This window comes from Choristoneura fumiferana, chromosome 15 (assembly GCF_025370935.1).
Source record: "Choristoneura fumiferana chromosome 15, NRCan_CFum_1, whole genome shotgun sequence".
NCBI lineage: Eukaryota > Metazoa > Arthropoda > Insecta > Lepidoptera > Tortricidae > Choristoneura > Choristoneura fumiferana.
The window spans coordinates 1,875,487-1,885,961 of NC_133486.1; the positions used below are offsets into that span (position 1 = coordinate 1,875,487).

General features: G+C 41.3%; 1 protein-coding gene across 1 annotated transcript in view; it reads left to right on the forward strand.

The window, feature by feature from the left end:
* crm (cramped chromatin regulator) overlaps positions 1-10,475 on the forward strand; it is a 37,476-nt gene that overhangs the window by 24,539 nt on the left and 2,462 nt on the right. Inside the window, exons 17-24 of the mRNA XM_074098670.1 lie at positions 92-235; positions 941-1,037; positions 1,133-1,264; positions 2,151-2,274; positions 2,571-2,655; positions 4,632-4,735; positions 7,687-7,860; positions 9,288-9,418. Coding sequence (XP_073954771.1) covers positions 92-235; positions 941-1,037; positions 1,133-1,264; positions 2,151-2,274; positions 2,571-2,655; positions 4,632-4,735; positions 7,687-7,860; positions 9,288-9,418 — 991 coding nt within the window. The remainder of the gene's footprint in view (positions 1-91; positions 236-940; positions 1,038-1,132; positions 1,265-2,150; positions 2,275-2,570; positions 2,656-4,631; positions 4,736-7,686; positions 7,861-9,287; positions 9,419-10,475) is intronic.

The window sequence follows — 10,475 nt, forward strand, 5'->3', positions numbered from 1 at the left end:
AAAACCCACTTGCTCGTTTTGCCATTCCAGTCGAATAAAAAAAAAAAAGCCTTTAATTTTACTATTATTGTCACTGGTATTGATGCGGTAGTTTGTTGTCACGGGAGGCGCTGGCGGCGTCCCCGGAGCGTAAGCCGGCGCGGAGCCTCAGCCTGGCCTGCAAGCTGATCAACCGGCCCGCGCCCGCACCCGCGCCTGACACCGCCGCCCAAGGGCTGTCTCAGCTGAGCGACAGGTTGTTCATTACCAGAGCCTGGAAATTCGCGGCATTTTTTGGTCTGTCATAGTGACTTCTCACTTATCGACTTCCGATATTCAATATCGATATATCGATACGCAACATGTTAAAAAAGATTAAAAGTAAGTGAACTGTAGACGGTTTTATCGCGCTGAAGAGCTAATTCTTCCAATTAACTTTTGAGCAGTCGAAAGTGTCAAATAGACAAATCGCACCTTAAAAGTAAACTGAAACAATTCGAAATATTCACAAGGAGGAGAGATTGTAATGCGTAATACTTACCTCCGAACCTCCATGCTGGCATAATGCTGCTGGCCAGTGCTGGCTGAATGTGCCAAAGGCAGCGAGAGCCCATTAAAAAAAAAAAAATACTTCCGCTCTGTTACAAATTGCGTATACATTTATAACGGTTTTTCTTATTTCCTCGCATTTGTGTTGAAAACTAGTGTTCGACTCGAGTGTAATGAGCAATTACACCCGCGTACTATAAGCACCCTCGCTTGCTTTGCTCGCTTGTGCGCCTTAATATCTTGGGTGTCACTTAAAACCCTTGTTTATCTATCTACTATTGTACTTCAGTTTAGTTTTTGAGATATATACATAAGCCGCTTCGAACGGAAGCAACTGGAAGTGGGGGAGGCCTATGTCCAACAGTGGATGTCCTACGGCTGATATCATGATGGTGATGCTAAATGTTTGCAGGCTGAAGCGTCTGCTGGCGATGGCCGGCAACCCGCTGCTGGGCGGCGCGGGCGCAAGGTTGCGCATGCGGCCACTCCTGCGCCATCACCAGAAACAGGTACCTCTGACACCTTACACCTTGCACTTTTTCGTCGTTCCAGAAATAAGTATGTGTCGTTTAATAGAGAGTAATTTGATTGTATTGTGTGGCAGGCTCCGAAGCAAGTGTTCCAGCCCGGGGTGCCAGGGGCGCCGGCGGCGGGAGCTGTGGCGCCCCGGGCGCGCGAGGCGGGCGCCCCCGTGTTCCGGCACCCCACGCCCATAGCCCCTAAGCCCAACAACGACGTAACTATATCATTCTACTTTGACTAATAAACCGTGAGATAACGGGTAAACATATCAAAAAAGTCTTGGGATACTCATTCACTCATAGATCCTTATGAGTAAACCTGTCTATTTATATCATAAAAGTAAAGGGTGTGATTTTTTATTTTAGTCAGTTCGATCACGGTCGTTGTACAGTCATGTGCAAAATAAGTATTTATTCGAACCACTCGAAAATATATTACTACGGCCTCATTGCGTCGGAATAAGAGTCTGTGGTACTTTTTTTAAATCTTTGAATAAGTTCATATTTTTATACTTGACTGTACCTACAGTCACCATCAGATATTTCGGAGCGGCCAAGGCGATCAAAAATATCGAAACATGAACTGTAATCCGTTAATAATAGAGTGCATGTGCCGATGGTCAAAAATTTGACCACCTCGGCCACTCCGAAATATCTGATGGCGACTGTACACTTACTATTTGATTTTAAAAATAATAAAATATTTCCTTTCAGTCAATTTTTCTATCATAGTCAAAATACCACAAACGGGACTTATCACGCTATTATTACACAAGTCATATTTACCTCGACGTTTCGGCAACGTTACAGTTGCCGTGGTCACGAGTAGAAACGTCGAGGTAAATATTACTTTTGTAATAATAGCGTGATAAGTCCCGTTTGTGGTATTTTGACTATGAGTGAGAATCACGAAAGTTTAAAAAATTTCTATCGTCATAATTAAGACTAGTTCCTTCCTAGTAGCGTTAGCTTCATGAATTAGCCGTACCGGCTCGGGTGGCTATATTAACTCGGCTGAAATGGCCCGTTTTAAGCTCTCGTTGTACAATCTACTATTTGATACTGTCTGGAGCAGCCAGCTGTAGTGCCGTTCGTTTCCAGTCGGTAGCGGAGATGAGTCTCGCGGGGGTCCCTCGCTGGCGGCGCGGGCGGCCGCGCGCCGCCGACCGACAGGTCGTCGTGCAGAGACTGCTGCCCTTGCTGCCCAAGTTACCACCACCCAGCAGTGAGTACATAATACCGGGTGTGGCCTGTAATACGAGCAAAAAATTAAAACATAGATCGTCCTCGTCAAACTGAACAACATTAGTTCAGCGACTTTTAAAAATAATGGAGTCTTTGAATTTTCACTTTTTCATACAAATTAAATACTGCTATGGTAATTATTCCTTGGATTTATTGAGAAAAGCACTATACAAGCCTGGTCCGCAAACGGGGATTGTCGGCCTCGTATCTCTAGAGGGCCGGCAATCCCCTACGCGGACTCTGCAGTAATGTACTATAATTGACAAGTTTTTTCAGACCTGATCCCGGTGAAGATTGTCCCGAATTCGCCGCCTGCGCCGCCTCGTATCATGCCCAAGCCGCCGCCCACTTCTACTTCAGAGTAAGTTATCAGCAGACTCCCTACATTTGGTGCCGCTGTCTTAAAGTGACGTATTTTCACGTACAGGGGGCCTACCACGCTCTCTTAATACGATTCAGTTTTAGGCTCTAAACTGAACTGCATCGCTATTCGTACCACGACGTTACTTTTGCGATTCAGTTCAAGCACGGTTCAGCGACAGCGATACAGACATTTTCATTCACTCACTTCAAGCGGTTTCCGTACCATGACGCTTAACTTGAGTGGAATTGAATCGCTTGAGTGTCAAATTAAACGATTCAGTATAAGTTACTCATTCTGTCAATTCTTTGGAATTTTAAGTGTTTTACTTGGAATATTTGTAAATTTCAAGAACTTTTATAAAACTCCTCATTGATAAAACTAATTTTCAGTGAGAAAAGAGACTCGTGGATTAGTGACAGCGTAAATATTTTATTTGTAATCAACACAACGGTTGCTAAGAACACGGAATGACATAGAGTTATGGTTTTCCCAAATAAAGAGGTTTTAGTTTACAATATTTGGTTTGCATATAGCGGCATCCCTTTCGTGACTTAGCGTTTCAGTTTCGGACCAGAGACAATATCGGTCTTTCATTCACTTGTAAACCATTGAGACTCAGCTTTAAGAAATAAACGTCGTGGTACCAATTTCGACGATTCAGTTTAAGGTGCTAAATGAACTGCTCTGCGTTTGGATCGTTTATGAAAAGATATGGTAGGCCCCCTGCTTTCGATTATGTTAACCGTTTACACGCATCGTGTGTATATCAAACACATAAATGTACAGCCGCCGTCATATAATGTGCGGCCCAGAACCGGGGATAATATTAAAAACATAACCCTCCTTCGGGCAGTCGGGTAATAAAAACAGAGGCTCTATAGATCACCGGTAATTGGATCATCATGGTCCCACTGAATTAAAATCAAAACTTAACTTTTGTTTTTTTTTTCTAACAAACTTAATCGTAAATTCAATGTACGCCATCCTAGACCCCAACTGACGTCGCCTGTCATGCTACAAATATCAAACGATGGGGAGGCGTGGAGGCTGGCGCTGCCAAGACTGACTACACTCTTGGCAGTATCTGCAGTTTTTCTTTTACAAATATACAATTTTACTCGCAAATGTGATGAAAAACATTGTATGTCGCACGGGCGGTACTAAAATTACTAACATCGACTCATTAAAGCCCTCAGTCTTCGACTTCGGGCTTCTAATAGAGTCTCGTTCGTAACTCCTTGTTTACCGCCCTTTAGGCACAATGTACTATAAAAGTCCCTGAAGTAATATTGTTGAGTTTGACGAGTACGATCTACGTTTTAATTATTTGCCCGTGTTATAGGCCACACACGGTATATTTCGGAGTGGCCAAGGTGATCAAAAATATCGGCACATGCACTGTATTATTAAGGTATTAGAGTTCATAAGCCGTGGTGGCCTAGTGGTTTGACCTATCGCCTCTCAAGCAGAGGGTTTTTTCGAAATTCATGTGCGGAATTACATTTGAAATTTACCACGAGCTTTGCGGTGAAGGAAAACATCGTGAGCAAACCTGCACAAACCTGCGAAGCATTCAATGGTGCGTGTGAAGTTCCCAATCCGCACTGGGCCCGCGTGGGAACTACGGCCCAAGCTCTCTTGTTCTGAGAGGAGGCCTGTGCCCAGCAGTGGGACGTATATAGGCTGGGATGATGATGATGATGATGATTAGAGTTCATGTATCGATATTTTTGACCACTTTGGCCGCTCCGACATATCACTGAAAGCAACTGTACAGAAATATTCGACCTTACTAAGTATACAATATGGTACAAAATCATTTGAATTCGTTAAAAATATCATTCATTTTTAAATTAATCCCTCATAAGTAAACAACAAAACTAAAAATTATTTTTTGGTAGCACATTTAAATTCGCAGGGATTCGAATAGGGTTAATATGCTTTCATTAATAACTGCGGCTGGTCTATTACAGTCTGTCGTTCTTCTACGTTCTGAGCGAGTCCAACGGGCAGTTCTTCTTCCACGACGGCGACCGCCGCATCCCCATCTCACCGCTGAACCAGGACCAAACCGACGGTCAGTACCTACCAACTTATGGTCTCCTCAACCCGATCGACGCGGAATTGGCTTTAGCCGATCATAAAACTCTTTATGTCCACGCAATAAGAGCGAAAATACGTCGATCGGCGTTTACTGACGAAGGGGCGTCTTTTTCGCTCTTATTTATGGTTTATGGTTTACGATATTTATTTTGTCAAAAGATTTACAAAAAAATCGCTTATAGAGAAAAACAATATTAATTTAACTTAAATCTAGGTAAGAGGGTACCACAGAGGGCAGGGCTATGCTCGGGGTTTCTCTGCGGGATAGAATTAGGAAATGATGATACCCGCAGTAGAACTAAGGTTACCGACATAGCCCGAAGAATTGCGAAACTAAAGTGGCAGTGGGCGGGGCACATTGCTCGCAGGACGGATGGCCGATGGGGCCAGAAGGTTCTCGAGTGGCGTCCGCGGACCGGGAGACGAGCTGTAGGTAGGCCTCCAACAAAGATGGAGCGACGACTTGGTTAAGATTGCGGATCGCGGTGGATGCGGAAAACACAAGACCGGTCTGAGTGGAGAGCCTTGGGGGAGGCCTATGTCCAGCAGTGGACGTCTTTCGGCTGACATGATGAAGAGGGTACCACACAAACATGGTGAACAAAAATCTATGAACTAAAGCGGGTAGGTGGTAATGACAAATTCAAATTCAAATTCAAATGATTTATTCAGTAAATAGGCCACAATGGGCACTTTTACACGTCATTTTTTTTAAACTACCAGCGCTTTTGGAAAGACCATCATTGCCAAGAAGAATGCGCCGCAAGAAACTTGGCAGAAAGTAATTTGTTCATAATAATATAATTACAAATAAAATACTTAAAAACTATATTATACAATTAAAAAAACATATATACAAAAAATAATAATAATAAAAATACAGGGATGTATGGGGTTCCTTAGTTACAATACTAAACACTAACTATATCTGACGCTGACGAGAGCAACACAAGTTTTGAACTAAATAACTTGCTAACTGGAAGCCAGTTAAACCAATCTTTATATCGTTAGTTAATTATCGGTTACTTGTGAGTGGTTTAAACTATTATTACATATTATTATTTATTTTGCTCGTTTTCGGATTGGAAGAAGTCATGAAAGGAGTAATTTGTTAATTTCACCAAGATTATTATTTTTGCTGTTATTTAATTCACTTATCTTTTTATTTTTTAAATAATTCATTGATGAAAGGCGAGGGCCGGCTTGCTTATTAATGTTCTGTTTTTTTTTTATTATTTATTTATTGTTAGTACGCATTTCCGATACCTATCTGTTATACTTGTTATTATTAGAATTACTAGGATTATAATTATTATTACTATACATTTCGTGGACATAAAGCGTTTCTTGGTCGGCTAAAGGTAAAGGTAAGGACCTCCTAAGGCCTAGCGTACAGCTCCGAAGGGTTCCAAGCCAAAAGGCGGTATTTCAAAGAAAGAAACACTTTCGAATTATACTATTGTGTAGCTTAAGACATTCTGTGTAGGAGGGCAGAATATGCCTCTCATCCACTCAAAGGTTGACTGGTAGGGATCCCTTAAAGGGATAAGTTCGCCTTTGTACATATATTTCATTGTTTGTCAATTGTGTTTGTTTACTTATTTTGTACTATAAAGAGTTTACATACATACATACATATGTCGTGTGTCCATGCCAACTTTTCTTGATTGACAGTTTTATATTCATGAGTTTTTTATATGTCAGAATGTAGACGGACGTAGTAACTCTTTCTGAAAAACCCTTAAATGCCACAAATAAATGTAATTCGTTCTTTCTTTCTCTCAAGTTTCAAATAGTATCAGAATTTTTCAAGATAATCCTTCAATTTTACAGCGCAGCCCAAGGTTTCATTACTGTAATGCTGTAATAGGGAATATTACTGCAATTTTCTGCCGCCAGAGTGCAGCACTTGCACAAAACCGTAAAAAGTTTTTTGAGTGTCTTAAATGCCATAATGTCATATTATTTCAATTAAATTATCGGAAATCCTCGTATAGCTTATCGTTACTGTCATAAATATATGTCATAATATATCATGATTTCTATAGGTAATTAGGTAGGTACTAACAGCCTTATTCATAAAAAACCTTAATTGAGGTTTGATCGGTCTGTTACTTAGCAGACTGATTAAGCTTAATAGACGGTTGTCAAGAAGTATGATCATAAACACTTGCTAGCAGTCTGCTAGTTGTTGAGCTGCTGATAGACGGATTAGACGCGTTATGTTGGCCACCTTGACAAATCAAAGACAAAAAAATGGCCTAATCGATAATTAAAAAAAAAAATTGACAGCAGTGACAGCAAATTAGCAGGAAAAAAAATAAAAAGCGAGATGTTTGTTTTCCCGCCATTTCCGATCCGCATGTTTATGTTGTGTAAAAAGCCATAATTATGTTAATCATCCTATTTTTTTTCATATTTTATTGTTAATTTATTGTTGCTAATTTAGAGGATTTTAAATACAAATTCCTGAAAATAAATTTTCCAGTTTTTTTTTTTTAATCTTTGCGTAGCCCTGCCTTCACTATAAATATCTTCGGTATGGTTTTTTGCTCTTGTCAAAGTCAGCTGTTCAAACTTGTGGCGGCCATTTTGTGACTTAGCAGGGAGATAAAGGAGGGTCTACGGTCCTCTAACTTTAGCAGAGCCTTGATCGACTGATTAGCGCTAACAGACGTTTATGAATCATGTTTTTTAGCATCGGGCCTTCAAGGAGCCTTCAAGGAGGCTCTAACTTTTTATGAATAAGGCTGTAAAACTCTTTGGTCATGATCTGTCACAATATAAAGTGAACTGATATTGTGACGGAGGTTTGCGCTAGTGTCGCCCCCTGCGCAGAGCTTTGCCTAATATCCCCTATTGTTTATTGGTTAATGAAACCGTAAATTCTCTCAATGACACAGTGTCATAGTGTTATGTGTTTAGATGAAGAAATACAAGATGAAGACACAAAGGAAGACATAAAGATGGACATCACCGCGACGGAGGTGCAAACGCCTAAAGACGCCGAGCCGAGCGGCGAGCCGAGCGCCGAGCCGAATGCCGCAACGAACGCCGCAACGAACACCGATAACGAAAAGAAACCTGCCGATATTGCCAGTGAGTTGGGATTATTGTTTAACTAGACTTTGCCCGCGACTTCGCACGCGTAATCCTGAACGAACGAATAGTGTGGGTAGTTTGTTTAAAAAAATAATGTGGGTAGGTACTTGGGTGGGGGTTTACAATGGTAAATTTGAGTGTTTGTTTTGGTTCGTTAGTCTTACATCTTGTTACGTACGCTACGTGCCTACGGATCTCTAATCTAGCGGCATCGCAATCAACTGAATATGCTGACTCTGCGCTAACTTTGCTCACGTACGGCTCCGTGCGTGACTGAATGCGTGAAGCGCTGACTACGTTCCATGCAGCAGCGCCGAACACGAACCTCCGCGAGTCAGTCAATTGCTAGCATCGCATTGGCTCAGGCTCTTAGGTTAAGTTAGGTTTAACTAACTATTAAATGTAATTTTTATATTTAAGTAAATGCATTCCATCTAATCGGGTTTTTGGACTCTTCGCCTGCAACTTCCATATTTATCTGGTAGCATGGTGAACGGTTGTTTCCCTGAGGATGAACTATTTTTGAGTTCGAAACGCGTCAGTGTAGTATGGTGGTAATGATAGTTGGGTTTGTGTGATTTGTGTGCGTTCTTACAGTCTGGAGATGGAGGAACTGCATTAACTCATGTGTTGCATAGAGGTACCGATATGTAATGAATAATGTATTGTCATCGTGTTTTGTCGGAAAAGTTCGTATTTATCTTGCATCCTTATTTAGCTTGCAGGAAATTACTAAAGCGAATTAAGGAAGCTGGATAAATTCAAAAACATTATTCATTAAATCTGTAGCTATCGTAGGGTTGCGGATGAGCTGATACTGTTTGTATTTTTAATATAACTTCAAGTTTTTTTTCTCAAAAATGTCCGTAAAAGTTGACATTATTTTTTACATATCAGAAGGCGAAGTGTGTAGTTTGTGGTCAGCGAAAAATTAATAAGTTAAAAGATTGCTGGCTCGCTAGCTGGACAATAATGTTGCATACAAATTCCATTATTGTCGAGTATCAAACTTTTTTAAAAGTCAAAACGGTCATGGAAATTTTGGCACAAGTCGTATACAGTCAACTCAAATGGCCGGTATTCAGTTATTTTGCTGGAACTCCGGACTTTTTTTATTGGGTCTGCATGTGGTGTTTTTGGTGGAACACTACACGTGCACGGCGGTTTTTTTTAAAGGCGTGATAGCATAAAAAAACTATTGGAATACAATTAAATGTCATAATATATTTTGAGAAATGTTTGTTCTAATTTAGAATTCTTCACCATATTCGAGTCAAGCTTTATATTAGTCTCAGCTGGAATAGCAATTGCTGTCTTCGTAAGTTAAACGGACTCGCAAGCTTGTCCGTTTAATACTCATACTCTGCCAGCATTTGCGTAATTCCATGCCACGACAATAATCTACTGTTGTACTTTGTTTCCAGACTTCCTGCCAGCGGAGTCGCTGTCGCTGTCGCCGTCGCGGCTGCTGGCGGGTGACGGGTGGCTGGCGGGCGCGGTCCAAGACTTCTCGCTCAGCAGCTTCCTGGGGCAGCTGGAGCCGCCGCAGCTCGCGGTCAGTACCACAGTCATCATCATCATTCCAGCCTATACACGTCCCACTGCTGGGCACAGGTCACCTCTTTTTTTCACAGAAATAGGCTTGCATTTGACCCCAACGCCCGACGGTAAAGGAAGATGTGGATTAAGATGCACGCTTGCCAAATAAATGCCCATTCATCCTAAATTTGGAGACGGCCAGATTGTGCTGGACTCAAAAGTCTATCATCTGGCAGCATTGTGCACGGTTGTGTTGCTCTGAAGATGAACTCTGGTTGAGTTGGAAACGTGTCAGTGTAGTGAGCTGGTGGTGATAGATGGGTTTGTGTGATTTGTGTGTGTTCTTACCATAGTAAAAGAGGAAAAGTAAGTCTACTCCGACCATTTAGGAGACTTAACTGCCTACTCCGGCGCGGACGCTTAGGGTTGTCGACGTCTATTTTAGATTAATTACCTCCCGGCAAATATTTTTAGTACAAAAGTTAACTTAAAATTGTCTAATGTCTGTGTCTAGAGAAACCAGACAGATTCTATATCGTTATATTATTATTATTAATATACTAAATTTAAAAATATTATTTATAAATTCGCCGGAATGGTGATGGCGACTGTATATATACTACTCATGTTTACCTACACAATACTATAACTATGTATATTGTTTATAGGTATCTATTATTTTTTTATGTGTCCTTGCACGAAATTATCACACTACACTTACACTATACTACTAATTTACAATTATACCTAATACAAAAAATACGTAAGTACGAGTGCGCGAATGTAAAAGGTGACCATCTCGCGAAGCGAGCGCAAGACGAGCGAGCTAAAATCAAAACGTACGGCACCGACGGCAGCGCAGCATTGACTAAAAAAAAAACTTAATCCTCCTTAAATTATCAGTGTGTGCGTGCGGCGGATGCGTGCGTACCGGCGTCAACCGGCGCGCACACATTTAAGCCGCGCGATGTACTTTTCGTAGTGAACTTACTTCTCCTCTTTTACTATGGTTCTTACAGTGTGGAGGTGAAGGGACAGAATGAACGCGCATTTTTGCATAAATGTAGCTATCA